The following is a 12399-nucleotide window of genomic DNA, read 5'->3' as shown; positions in this document are numbered from 1 at the left end:
TCCGGGGTGTAGTGCCAGTGGTGTAGAAGCTTATTTTGTAGTTCTTGGTGTTGCACCAAGGTATATGAGGTATACCAATTCCTTAGCACATTGTTTCATTCCCTGTCAGAAAGCGCCTTCCCTTTTACTTTCTCCCATTTGTCCCTTAGGCATCCTTCCTCCTCCTTCTCCCCACTTATTAGAATCTTATATATTGCTGAAATCAGTCCTCTGTTGTTCTCTTCAGAAGCCATTAGTTTTTCCCATTCTTTGTGTTCCCTTGAGGCCCCTTCCATCATCGTGGAGGTACCCGCCCAGTGCTTCAGTTGTTGATAGGAAAATCGATCCCCTTCCTTAGACCCTTTTCTCTTTTACAGTCTGCAAATGACCGGAATTGTGCCCCTTTATAGAGGTAGCTAATCCCCTTACCCCCCCTTACATCCAACGTTTGAACCTGCTATACTCTTTCCCTTTTGGGAAGGCTGGGCTTCCAAATATGGGTGTGTACGGTGATGGCTAGGGAGATAGACCCTTAAAGGATTGCTCGTGATTGGGTTCTCTAATAGTCCCATCGGCCTGTCCCCTTTCCTTAGCCCCCGTCACTTTCCAAAGGTGTTTCCCTGCCATCGCTTGTTCCATGTCTATCCAGTGCGTCTGATTCTCCACCCTTCCCCCCCCCATTCTGTCAGTGCCCTTAGCTGCACCGCCTGGTAATATTTCATTATATTAGGGCTGTCCACCCCCCCCCCCCCTTTGACTTATTCCTAAATAGTGCTTTCCTTCCGATCCTCTGCTTTTTCCCTCCCCAAATGAAACTCATGATACATTCCTGGATATCCTTCATTAATTTCCCAGGTACTACTAGGGGAATAGCCTGAAAAAGATATAGATGTCGGGTTAGTACATTCATTTTGATCGTGGCCACCTTTCCAAACCATAATACGTACAACCCCCTCCATCTTGCTAGGTCTGTTTTAAGTTGTTGCATCAACGGATGGTAGTTGGCCCCCACTATTTGTTTGATAGATGCGGTTACATTCACCCCCAAGTATTTGGCTGGTCCCGATGCCCACCTAAATGGGTTGCTTCTTTCCATTTGGCTCCTTTCCTTCTCCCCTATGGATACATTTAGAATTTCTGACTTCCCAAAGTGTACTTTAAAGCAAGACACCGCTGAGTAAGCTTCTATCTCTTTCATTATCGCTGGTAGCAATTTCTCCGGCTCCGTGATCATCAGGATCACATAATCCGTAAACATTCCTATTTTATGTTGGGTCCCTGCCCATCTAATCCCTCGGATCCCCCTGTTCTCCCTTACATGATGTGCAAAGGGCTTCATCACTAGAGCGAAAAGCAGTGGTGAGAGCGGGCATCCCTGCTTTGTCCCTCTCCTTATTGAAATGGATTGGTTAGTCTTCCATTAACCTTTACCTTGGCTTGTGGGTGTTGGTAATTCTTCTGTATCATTCTCATAAAATTTGGTCCAAGTCCCACCTGAAGTGTTTGCTCCATAAATGCCCAGTTGACACGGTCAAACACCTTCTCAGCGTCTAGCATCAAACAAGTGGGAGTGCCCCCCTTCCCCGCCCTGTCTATGATGTGTAATACCCTCCTTATATTGTCAAACATTTTCCGTCCTTGTATAAACTGTTTGGTCCTGCATCACCAGCCCCGGCAGGATCCCCTCTAACCTTGCTGCTAGTACCCACGTATATATTTTGGCATCCATGTTGATAAATGCTATGGGACGGTATGAGGAGCACATGTGTGGGGTTTTCCCCGCCTTTGAGATGAGCTTCATGTGTTCATGGATCTAGTAACCTCTCCTACATCCCTAAAGGGGTTGAATAGTTATGTGAGAGTTTTAGCCAATGAGTCCCTGAATGTTATGTAGAATGCTGCCGTTAGTCCATCTTCCCCTGGACTTTTGTTTGCCTTTAGGTGGGATATTGCCCTTTGAAACTCCTCTAACCCTATGGACTCCTCTAGTTGGTCTTTTTGCTCGGGAGTTAGTCTTGGCCCTTCCCAGCCTGCGCGGTATGCCGCTTGTTCTTCCCTTTCTACTGGGTCCTCCCCGTACAAGTCAGCATAGAAGTCCCTTACCATTTTCCTTTTAGTTCCCTCTGCCCCTACTTGCTTGCCGTCCCTGTCTTCCAGTGCGTCTATAAATGCTTTCTGTTCTCTCACCCTTATCTGTCTAGCTAATGCTGTCCCTACTTTGTTACCTTGTTCGTAAAACCTCTGCCTGCTCCTTAAAGGGTACTTTTGAGCAACTTATTTGTCATCTGTCTCAACTGTCCTCTCGCGTATGCTAACTTTTTAATTACTTTATTTGTGCCTTTTTCCTTGTGGCTTTTCTCAAGTTCCTGTATCTCTTTCTCTAGTTCCCCCTCTGCCTCCTTCAGCTCCTCCCGAATCCTCTTTGCAGCCTTTATGAGGTATCTATTTATGTGCTGTTTAAATGCGTCCCATCTCTCCCCTAGGCTACCCCCCCCCCCCCCCACTGTTCATGAATTTACGTATCTCATTCTCGGTCTGTTGTCTCACCTTGCAATCTCTTATCGGGTACTCCTCTAATCTCCATCCCCCCGTCCCTCTCCGTGTGTATCCTCCCTCCCACTCTAACATAACCGCAGCATGGTCCGACAGTGTTATAGTCCCCATTTGTATTTTGCTGATTGCTTGGATTATTCCTCTTGTTGCCATAACATAATCTAACCTGGATTAAGTGTTATGGACATGGGAATAGGAGTAGTCTCTCTCGTGTGGAGGGCGATCACAGACTCCCTCTTCTTGAAACCTTCCCAGCAGTTGTCTGGACATTGTCCCTATTGCATGCCCCCTGACCTGTCTCAGACGTGGTCGGCTGCTAGATTAAAGTCCCTGGCTACGATCATTTCTTCCTCCCCAAACCTGCCCAGCTCTTCAAGGAACTCTCCCAAGAATCCCTCTTTCCCCTGATTGGGGGCATAGACTGATGCCCATGTGTATGTCTGTCCCCTCATTCTCCCTTTCACCATCACATGTGTCCTGTTTAACCTTAGCCCCTTCTATTTGTACACTTTTATGGAATACAATTGTCACCCCCGTTCATTTGGCTTCTGCCATGGCATGGTACTGCAGTGGATAGTTCCTACTACATAGACGTCCCTCCTTATCAATTTCTCTCAGAACTACCACCCTCTCGTTGGGGCTGTTCAGTCCCCTTACATTCCAGAAATTCAGTCTATACATCCTGCCTTATTTGTATTTCCCCCCCAATTACTCTGGCACTTTGCGCTTCCTCTGAATGATCGAGCCATTGCCTCCTTGTCCCTTACCGCCCTCCGGACTGGTTAGAAGTCCCCCTCTTGTAACTGTCCCTGGATTCGCGTCCACGTTCTTGGCGTGGCCCCCTATTGGTGAACCGTGCGTGGCATTTCCCCCGCCTGCCTTTCCCCCAATTTCTTACTGCACATCAGGCTATATTCTAGTCCTTGAGTTGTTTTTTGTTGTGCGCGTCCATTTAGTTTTAGTGTTCTTCCTCAGTTCTTCCTCGCCTTTTTCGTGGTCCATCCTTGTACTCCGGGCTGAGCACTGCACAATGTTTCTCCTGGCCATCAATATCTCAGCTTCCTCTTGTTCAGTTCCTCTGTGTGGTTTCAATGAGTGTCTCCTCACCAGTGTGGTTTGGGATAGGTCATCATACAGCTGCACTTCACATTCTCACAATCGAACCATCCCCTTTTGTCCTTGCCGCCCCTACCAACTGTGCCTTGTAGTTGTGCATTTTGACTAATATATTTCAGGGCCTTTCCCCTGGATCCATCCTCCGGCTGCCCACTCTGTGTGCTCTCTCTATCCCCATATTTCGGGCTGCCTCTCCTTCTAACAGATAGATTCTCAAACATTTCCCATATGCAGGCTTCCAGATTAGGGCCCTCGACTCCTTCCCCCCCAAATTCTTGATCCGTGTATTGTCCCTTCTCGACCAGTTTTCCAGGTCCTCATACTTCTCTTCTAGTGCCCTTATTCTCTCCTCTGTTTCCTTCGCTTGTTGCGTCCATTTGGGCCCCTTTGTGTCCAACTCAATCAGGCGCTCTTCCATCACCCGCTCTCCCAGTGAATCAATGGCTCAGATTATTTGTAATCGCTTGTGACAGTTCTTCTCTTTTACTTGCCCCCTCCGCCATGACAGTTTCAGTGAGTTTCACTTTGAATTAGTGAGTGCCATTCCTCCCTCGTTCTGCTCTGCCGAGTTCCCGAAGGGGAGCTTTGTTTGTATATGTCCTTTGTTGCGTCCTTCCTGTTCTCGCTCACCCAGGTTAGGATTCCTCTTCTTTGGTCCCATCAGCTTTCTACTATTCCATTGCTGCCAATTTCCCTGTCCACTGGTCCCAATTGCCTCCGGCTTTCCTTTTTTGTTCCATCCTGGGGTGGCTTGCATTCCTCTACTATTCGTTCTTGGCTGGCCTGCTTCCCAGTCTTATATGACTCGCTGCTTCCGGGTCTTCACCCCCCTCCTTTCCTACAATACATCTTCCCTTAGTGTGTCCTGGGGGTATTCCCCTTAATTCCTCTGGGCCTTGTCTTTTATTATTTCAGGACTTGCCCACTGCCTCTTTCCTCTAGTCTCGAGGTTTCCCCCCCTCTTTCTTCCTGGGTCTTCGGCGTCTCCTTGGCCCGGGGTGCAGTGCAGTTCCTTCTCCAAGGGCCTCCTGTTATGCAACTAATTCAGTCAACCTCCCCCCCCCCCTCCGGCCATGTAAGGGATGCTCTCCTGGCCTTTTCCTGATGTGTCCCGGGGTGCGCCCTGCTTCTTGGCAGAATGCTTAGCTTTTTAATGAGTCTGAGGCCCCTCCTGACTCATTGTGTGCTGGGGGTCATGTTGCCAATGTATAGGTCCTTCCTGCCCCCCTTCCACAGGCCTTACTGGTCTCGGCATCTCCTACAGCTTCTCCGGTGTTGCTACATTGGAGCAGTCTATGTAGAGTCACTGCCGGCAGCCCTTTCCCCTTTGTTGCACACTGTTCCTCTCTTCCTGCTCTCCTGGGGTGCCTGGTGCCTCGTGTCGCCTCATCGAGTCTTCTTTCCTTCTGTGGCCCTGTTTCCTCCACATCCCGGGTCCTTTTTCAGTGCCCTGTCATCCCTTGCTTCCGAGGCTGCGGCTGCACGGCTAACGGCTCTCTCCCGGGTCCTGCTGCCTCCCAGGGGAGTTGCTAGGTCTGGAAAAGACCAGGGGCTACGCTGATGTCGGAACTGTTGGGACTGGGGCCTAGCTAGTCTTTTGGCTGTAGCTCCTGAGATTCTATCCGGGGCTACAACCAAAATATCAGGGGCTATAGCCCCCTTAGCCCCCCCCCTAGCAACGCCCCTGCTGCCTCCTCCTGCCCGCACTCAAGCGCAGTCCAGACAGTTCCTCCGTGGGCTGCTGGTGTCTTATCGGGCTTCACTTGCATTCTCCCTGCTGGACCTGCTGTGCGAGCAAGAGGGTCTCTGGGGGCACCAACTCTGGCCTGTGTTACTGTTCCTCGTCCTCGTTGGCGTCTCCACCCTTCTTGGGGTTGAGCCTTCCACACCTCCCACGTGCCGTTCTGCCTCTGCAGTTGGTCTGGCTGGGTCCTCACTCCTCCCATACCTTTCTTCTCTGGTGCCGCCCGTCAGTCCTCCAACGTCTTCGAATTGCCTGCCACGATGCCGAGATTTTCGGATTCTCCCGCGTCCTCTGCCCGGGGTCTTCCCGCCTACTCTGGGTTTTATCCGCTTGGGTGAGTTTGGAGCGCAACAATGGATTTGTTCTCCCTGCGACCCGCCTCCAGCCCTTATTGATCCGCTTCCCTTTCGCCACCTCTGATGTTTCACGCGTTTGATGCTCCTTACCCGGGCTATCACAGGTCTGGCGCCATTTTCTCTCAAAGCACCCGCTGCCGCCTCAACCTCTTCCCCCTTATCCTCGCCTTACCCTCTATCGGAGCAACTTTCACTATTTCAGCTTCTTTGCGGGACCCTTCCCGCTGCTGCTCACTGTTATTTCGTTTGATTGGCGTGCCTGATGTCGGTTATTCTTATCGATGCATCGGGCCTGGACGGAGCTCCTCCAACACATGTCCACTCGGCCCGCAATCTTGCCCACGCCCGTAGCATTTACGGTTTCAATGTAATGAAAGAATGTGATTATGAAATGGACTATGTTATTGTTCATCTTTTTATTCCATACTTGTGTAAAGATTTATACTAAAACACACACAATAAATAAATATGCAAACGTGCAGAACATCTGTCCATTCATACAAGCAGAAATTCTGAATCTTTAGAAATGTTGCACGAGCTTATGTCAACCACTGTTATATTCTTTATTTGTTTGGCCAAAATAGGACTGAAAAAGAGCCAGATGTCCAAATCACAAAATATGAATTCCATGTAGGGTATAGGAAATGAGGAACCACTGACATCCATGGCCAGTAAACTCGTCTTTAAAAAATGTGTTGATTTTAAGGTGAGGGAGCGAGTCGAGGTTATTTGCATAGATGTAGAATTGTAAATTTTAAACATATTTGATGATATGGTATTATTTTTTCTTTTTTAGATACATTGAAGAAGACTTTGACGTAAGAATGGAAGACAGTATTGATATATTACTGCTGTACAAGAGAAACGTATTCCTTAACAAAGAGAATCAAATTTCGCATTTAGACTGGATTGTTTCGGGAGCAGTCGCAAGTGCTTATGGGCTGTGGGCGATGTTTGTTTTGCCCGGATTCCGTAAGGTTCCCTTTAAACTAAAGGTATCTCACTTTGTATAATCTGCATCGATAATGCAGCATATGTTTTTAAATAAGTTCACAAAGGTAAATTATTTATTTTGTCACTAAAGATAAAGTGTGATCTCAATGGAATCGTCTTTTTGTACCCAAAATAGGATGTGAGCTGCAAGAGAGTTCATAGCCCAGAAGAGTGAAGAAAAGAGGAGAGATTTAAGAACCCTTTTAAGTGTGAACAAAGGTAGTAACTAAGATTTGACAAAACAAAGTGCAAAGTCGTATCTGAGGGTAGAGAAACCCTTGGTAGCAGTAGATGTTCTTTAAGGCCATCACATAGTAGATTAATTTTAGGGGTTTCCTGTACAGTTAACACACAGTTTAAAAAAAAGGTAAGAAGGTTGCGTAAAGCAGTGGAGATGGGTTCAGGTTCACAGATATTTGTTTAAACAGCAGTCATTTGTTTTGCCAGTGTGTGAGGCCTGACCTCTAGTATTCTGCCTAGTCCTGGAGGGACAGTGTGAAATAACCCCTCCCCACCCCCCTCACCCTCCCAAACAGGCCAGGAAACATGCCGAAGACCGCCACCTGAACTGCACAGAGATAGACCAAGTAGGACTGACTAATGGGTTTGAAACATGACATTCACGCATTCAAGCACCTACTATATGATGGGATTTTTGAGACTTTCCAAACCAGGAACCCAGTTACAGATGATAGACTAACAAGACTCATAACCTCAATCACAAGTATCCTGAAGTGTATCAGCCTTGAAAAAGACTGTTACGGGTTGAAACACGCATCGGCAACAACAACCTAGGAATACATGATTCACTATTTCAAATACTAAATGTCTCACTACTGAATTTTCAACTTGAAAAAGACTATCCGATTAGAGGAATGTTCACATGTACAACACGAGTACTGATCACTCCTCCCTGTTTTAAGGGGGGCCCTCATTTGGGGCTGTGGTCTGCCTGATGGGTGTGGACTATGACTTGATGGGCATGGCCTAAGACATTCCACGGTGTGCATATATTATAAGCAAGCACGTATTAAGCAATACAAATACCACACCACCTCTACACCTACATGTTCTTGTTTATCTGTCAATAGTTTCTCTTTCCTTCACCATGATGGAAAGGGAAACTGCCAGATAAAAAAGAAAATGTACGTGTAGAGGTAGTTTGCCATTTTCATTGCTCAACACTTTTTGGAGGCTGCCAGGGTTTGACCCATTTAAAGCCCTGGATAGAACTGCCACATAGTACATGTTCCGCCATTTTATATGGGATGGGATGTTCTGTAACTGGTGTCTGGGCAGCGACAATGCATAGCATCTTCCCAGGAGTTAAAAACGCAGCTCTGACTTCGGTTGGCTTCAGTGAGTCATCCGGAAGTCTGGGAACTTTCACAAAAAAAAGAAAAACGGCAAGTCAGACACCAGGACTGGTGCTTAGGATTCCTTCTTTAAAATAATCTGCATATCGACTTAATGCTCGAGGCAAGGGTGTGGTTTACAGATGATCACATTGAGTTTAGTGGCATAGTTTGAAGTGTCAGTTCACCTCTGACGCATTGTGTGATCTTAAGCAAATACCACGACCCCTGTGATTCAGCGGATCGGCTGCAGATGGTGTGCTTACAATCAAGCATCCATCTGTTGAAGCGCAATATAAAATAACAAATACTAGCCAGGCTCTACGTTTAAGTCATGTTGCATGCAAAAAGGATGGAAAAGTCCAGAAGGCCTCTAGTGTGGCACATTCCACCCGATGTGAGACCACGTGCCCTCTCCCCAGCGTCCCCTCCAAGACTAGTGTGAAGATTCTGCATATATTCTCTTAAGCTTAGCCAGAGTGTAATGCCATTGATACCGGAGCGTAAACCACATTTCCTGTAACTGAGAGGATTCCGCCATTTTAGGAACATCCCTCCAGAGTCGCTCCCATATGTCCCCTGGCATCTCCCCCCCCCAAAGTTAGTTCCCAGCGCTCCATGTACACCCATGCACTCTGGGGCCCTGCATTAACTAAAACCCATATAACCCCGATATCAATCCCTTAGAACCATCATGTGTGGATATATATATTTTTAAGTGCAGAGGTCGGGAGGATGATTTTTTTTAATTTGAGAACCAATGTCTTATTTGGAAGTATCCCATCCACCCTTCCTTGCCTATCCGAAGCTCATTTTTACACTCAATTAATGTTTTTGGTTCTTGCCCCATGAACATGTCTCTCAGCCTGTTGCAGTGCCCGGACTGTCAGTTGTGAAAAGCTCCTTTCTCCATTCCTGGTGAAAACGTGGGTTGTTAAACCGTGGCGTGAAGATGGACGGGAAAGACCTGATGGCATATTTTGTGATGAACATATCCCATGTATCTGCTACCAACTACTAACTGTACTAAATTACATATGTGAGGGTCTAGCCACATTCTCTGTGAAACTCTCCCTGATAATATGTATCTGGGTGGCCTCATAGTATAGTCGAAAGTTTGGGAAGCCCATATACTCTTTTCTCCAAGGAGTTGACAGGAGGTGACGCCCTATGCATGGTCATTTGCCAGTAAGCTTTTGTAACGCTATGAAGAACGTCTTCTGTAGTGCCACTGGCAGAGCCTGAAATAAGTAAAGCAGCCTTGGGAGGGTGACCATTTTTATGACTGTGATTCGACCCATCCATGACACCATGGTGGTATCCCACTAGCAAAGGTTTACCTTTTTTGATGCAAGTAGAGCTGGGAAATTAGGTTTCTACGATCCTTCTTTGGTGGGGGGATATAGTCGCCCCTAAATATTCAACCTCGTTGGGACTCTATAGATGGGCAAACTTTCCTGCAGACTAGATTTCTCTACCACCTGGACCTAAAGGTTGAGCATTTCAGATTTCGGAATAGTATTTTGAAACCAGCCACTCTGCCAAATTCCTCCAGAGCCACCTCAACCCCTCTGTGATCTCTCCTCGGCTGGGTCATCGCCAGCCATATGTCACCTGCAAAAGCTGATACCTTTTGTTGGCTCGGACCGAACAGCACATCTCAGATCTCCCAGATTTCCAGAAAACCTGTAGCAGGGCTTCCAAAGAGATAGCATGGAGCAGGTGTGATATTGGGCATCCCTGCTTCATACCTCTGTGTAGTTTCAATGTGTTTGATTTGGGCCATTTATGAGAAGCTTTGTAGAGGGGTCCCTATAATATGCCTGAACCATTCTAATGCAGTCCGATCCCAAACCCATCTTTTTCATAGAAAACACCACTCCACTCGGCCTAATGCTTTTTCAGTATGAAGGGAGAGGAGGCTGGCTGGAGTCGCACACTTCTGCACTTTTGTCTATCAAGTGTGCCACTCTCCAAATGTTGTCAAATGTTTGGCGGCCCAAAATAAAACCTGATTGATCGGGATGAATTAGACTGGGGATCCTGCCTTCCAATCTATTTGCCAGAATCTTGGTGTAGATATTGCTATCAAAGTTTGTTAGGGCTATGGACCGAAATGAGCCGCATTTGGTGGGGTCCTTATTTGGTTTGGGAAGGAGCACCACTTTTGCTTCCTCAATTGTTCGTGTTATTTGCCCTGCTTTGTGAAAATGATTAAAGCAACTCATAACTTGTGGGGTCGGGACCCTGCTAAAGGCTTTGTAAGAGCCTGTTGTGAAGCTGTCTGGCAGTGGAGATTTATTGAGGGGGATGCCTACTGTCTTCGTGATCCTATCTCTCTGAGGACTTTCTACTGCGAGAATGACCCTGGAGCTCGCTTTGTCCCTCAGTAAACTTGCTAGCAGCCTGTCCGCCTTGTTTACGTTCGCATATCCTTACTAAGAGTAGGGCTTTCTGTGCTTATTTGGTTTTGAGAAGGTGTAGTTGGCCCATAGATTTGCCTATATTCCCTATAGTCCTAGATGGGGTAGAAAGTTCTTTTTCCTACACTCCTCTTCTTCCTCCTTCAGTTGGTGTTCCAGAGCCCTCCGCTGTTTCTCTCTATTTGCCTTGATGGCTATAAACTCGCCCCGAATCGTAGCCTTAAAGGCATCCCACCGTACTCCATAACGTGTGTGCTGATTACTGTTCAGCTAAAAAAACTGGGAAATCGTGTCCTTTGTCTTTCTTGACATTTGGGTCCCTAAACAACTCCCTCAGTGTTCCCTGTATCCACAACCGTTCCGTGGGAGTCGGCATGTGTAGATCCATGGAGACAGAAGCAGTGAGCGTATAGTAAATTGGCCCACCTCTTATCAATTCCACCCCCACTAATAGTGGCGCTGATATCCATATGAGGTCAATGCATGATTGGGAGTTGTGAACATACAAAAAGAAGGCAAAGCTCTGTTCCCTGCCCTTCACCTCCCACCAAGTGTCCCAGAGACCCATAGCTTCAAATATACCCTTTAGTGACTTGGCCCGCCCCCCTCAGAAGATCTTCCATGCTCCTGTCCAGTTTCAATGAGCAGCCTAAATTAAAGTCCCCCATCATAATTATATTCCCTTTTCCGAACCCCTCTAATGTAGCTAGTAAGTTCCTCAAGAAGGGTTACTATCTGGTATTGGGTGGATATACACTGGCCATCGTGTATTCCTTCCCCCGGATAACGCCCCATGCCAAGATATAGCGTCCCAAATTGTCAGCCTTAGTATCCTCAATCCTCACATCGCTCCCTGTCTTTGTGGGTGCTGGTGCATGATAAATGTGACTTAACCCACAACAAAGGGCTTGAAACAAGGATACCCGCTTGCACCGGAATTGTTTAATGTTTTTATTTCGGATGTTGGTCAGGCCTTTGTGGGTATTCGATGTTTCCCCCCCTAAACTGGGAGCAGATAAGTTTGGGCAGCTCCTCTTCGCTGATGACATTGAGTTGGCCTACCAAATGCCAGTAGGCCTGCAGAGGCAACTTGATGCGCTGTACATATACATTTCATCTAATGGGCTGCATATTAATCCATCAAAGACAAGGATCATGAGATTTGGCAACTCACTGAAGAGGATTGGAAAACGATCACAGACAGGGCACCTGCAAGGGGAAAGGATACAGAAGGTCAAATCATTAACATACATGGGTGTTTGTTTAAACACAAGCTCCTGTGATGCCCCCAGAATTAGACTATTGAGAAACAAAACAAAGAATCTAGCAGCTCGAGGTCGAATCATCCCGAAAAGGGTTTGTGGTTTCTCAATGATTCCGTTAGTCAGTTTCTACAGGATGAAAGTGACCCCTATATTGACATACGGCAGGGCGCTGAGACCTCTCTGAACTGCAACATCAAGATCTGGCAGACAATTGAAGGCCTATTTTGGAAAAATGTGCGGGGCCTACCAAAGAGTGTACCGATACAGGCTGTAAGGATTAGAGCTGTGGCTGATCCCATTTCAATCCATAGTCAAGTGGAAAACCCTTCAATTACTGAGAAAATGTCTGGAAGAAAATCTGAGGGGTGGCTTCAAGACTACAAAAAGCCCTAATGACAAAGTCTGAGAACTCTCTATGAGAATGGGAAATGGTTTGCAATATGGCCCTGAACGAGATAGGAGAATCTGTCACCACACTTATGCAAAAGTGTACAGGTGGGATTGGATCCAGGTGCATGATGAAAGGGAGACTTGAATTGTATGGAAAATCCTGGGATGAGGAAAAAGAGTTGAATTGTCTGCCAAAGTATCTGCAGCTTTTCCCGAACTGGTTCC

At 46.9% G+C, this 12399-nt stretch overlaps 1 protein-coding gene across 5 annotated transcripts in view; it reads left to right on the top strand.

Moving 5' to 3' along the window:
* LOC138511558 (ATP synthase subunit C lysine N-methyltransferase-like) overlaps positions 1-12399 on the top strand; it is a 409142-nt gene that overhangs the window by 72037 nt on the left and 324706 nt on the right. For all 5 annotated transcript variants that reach the window (XM_069627317.1, XM_069627314.1, XM_069627315.1 and 2 more), the window contains one exon: positions 6545-6743. In XM_069627317.1, coding sequence (XP_069483418.1) covers positions 6573-6743 — 171 coding nt within the window. In that variant the 5' untranslated portion in view covers positions 6545-6572. The remainder of the gene's footprint in view (positions 1-6544; positions 6744-12399) is intronic.

The sequence above is a fragment of the Ambystoma mexicanum genome, chromosome 6p, assembly GCF_040938575.1.
Source record: "Ambystoma mexicanum isolate Mex_15411 chromosome 6p, UKY_AmexF1_1, whole genome shotgun sequence".
Lineage (NCBI taxonomy): Eukaryota > Metazoa > Chordata > Amphibia > Caudata > Ambystomatidae > Ambystoma > Ambystoma mexicanum.
This window is presented reverse-complemented; position numbering and strand designations above follow the sequence as displayed.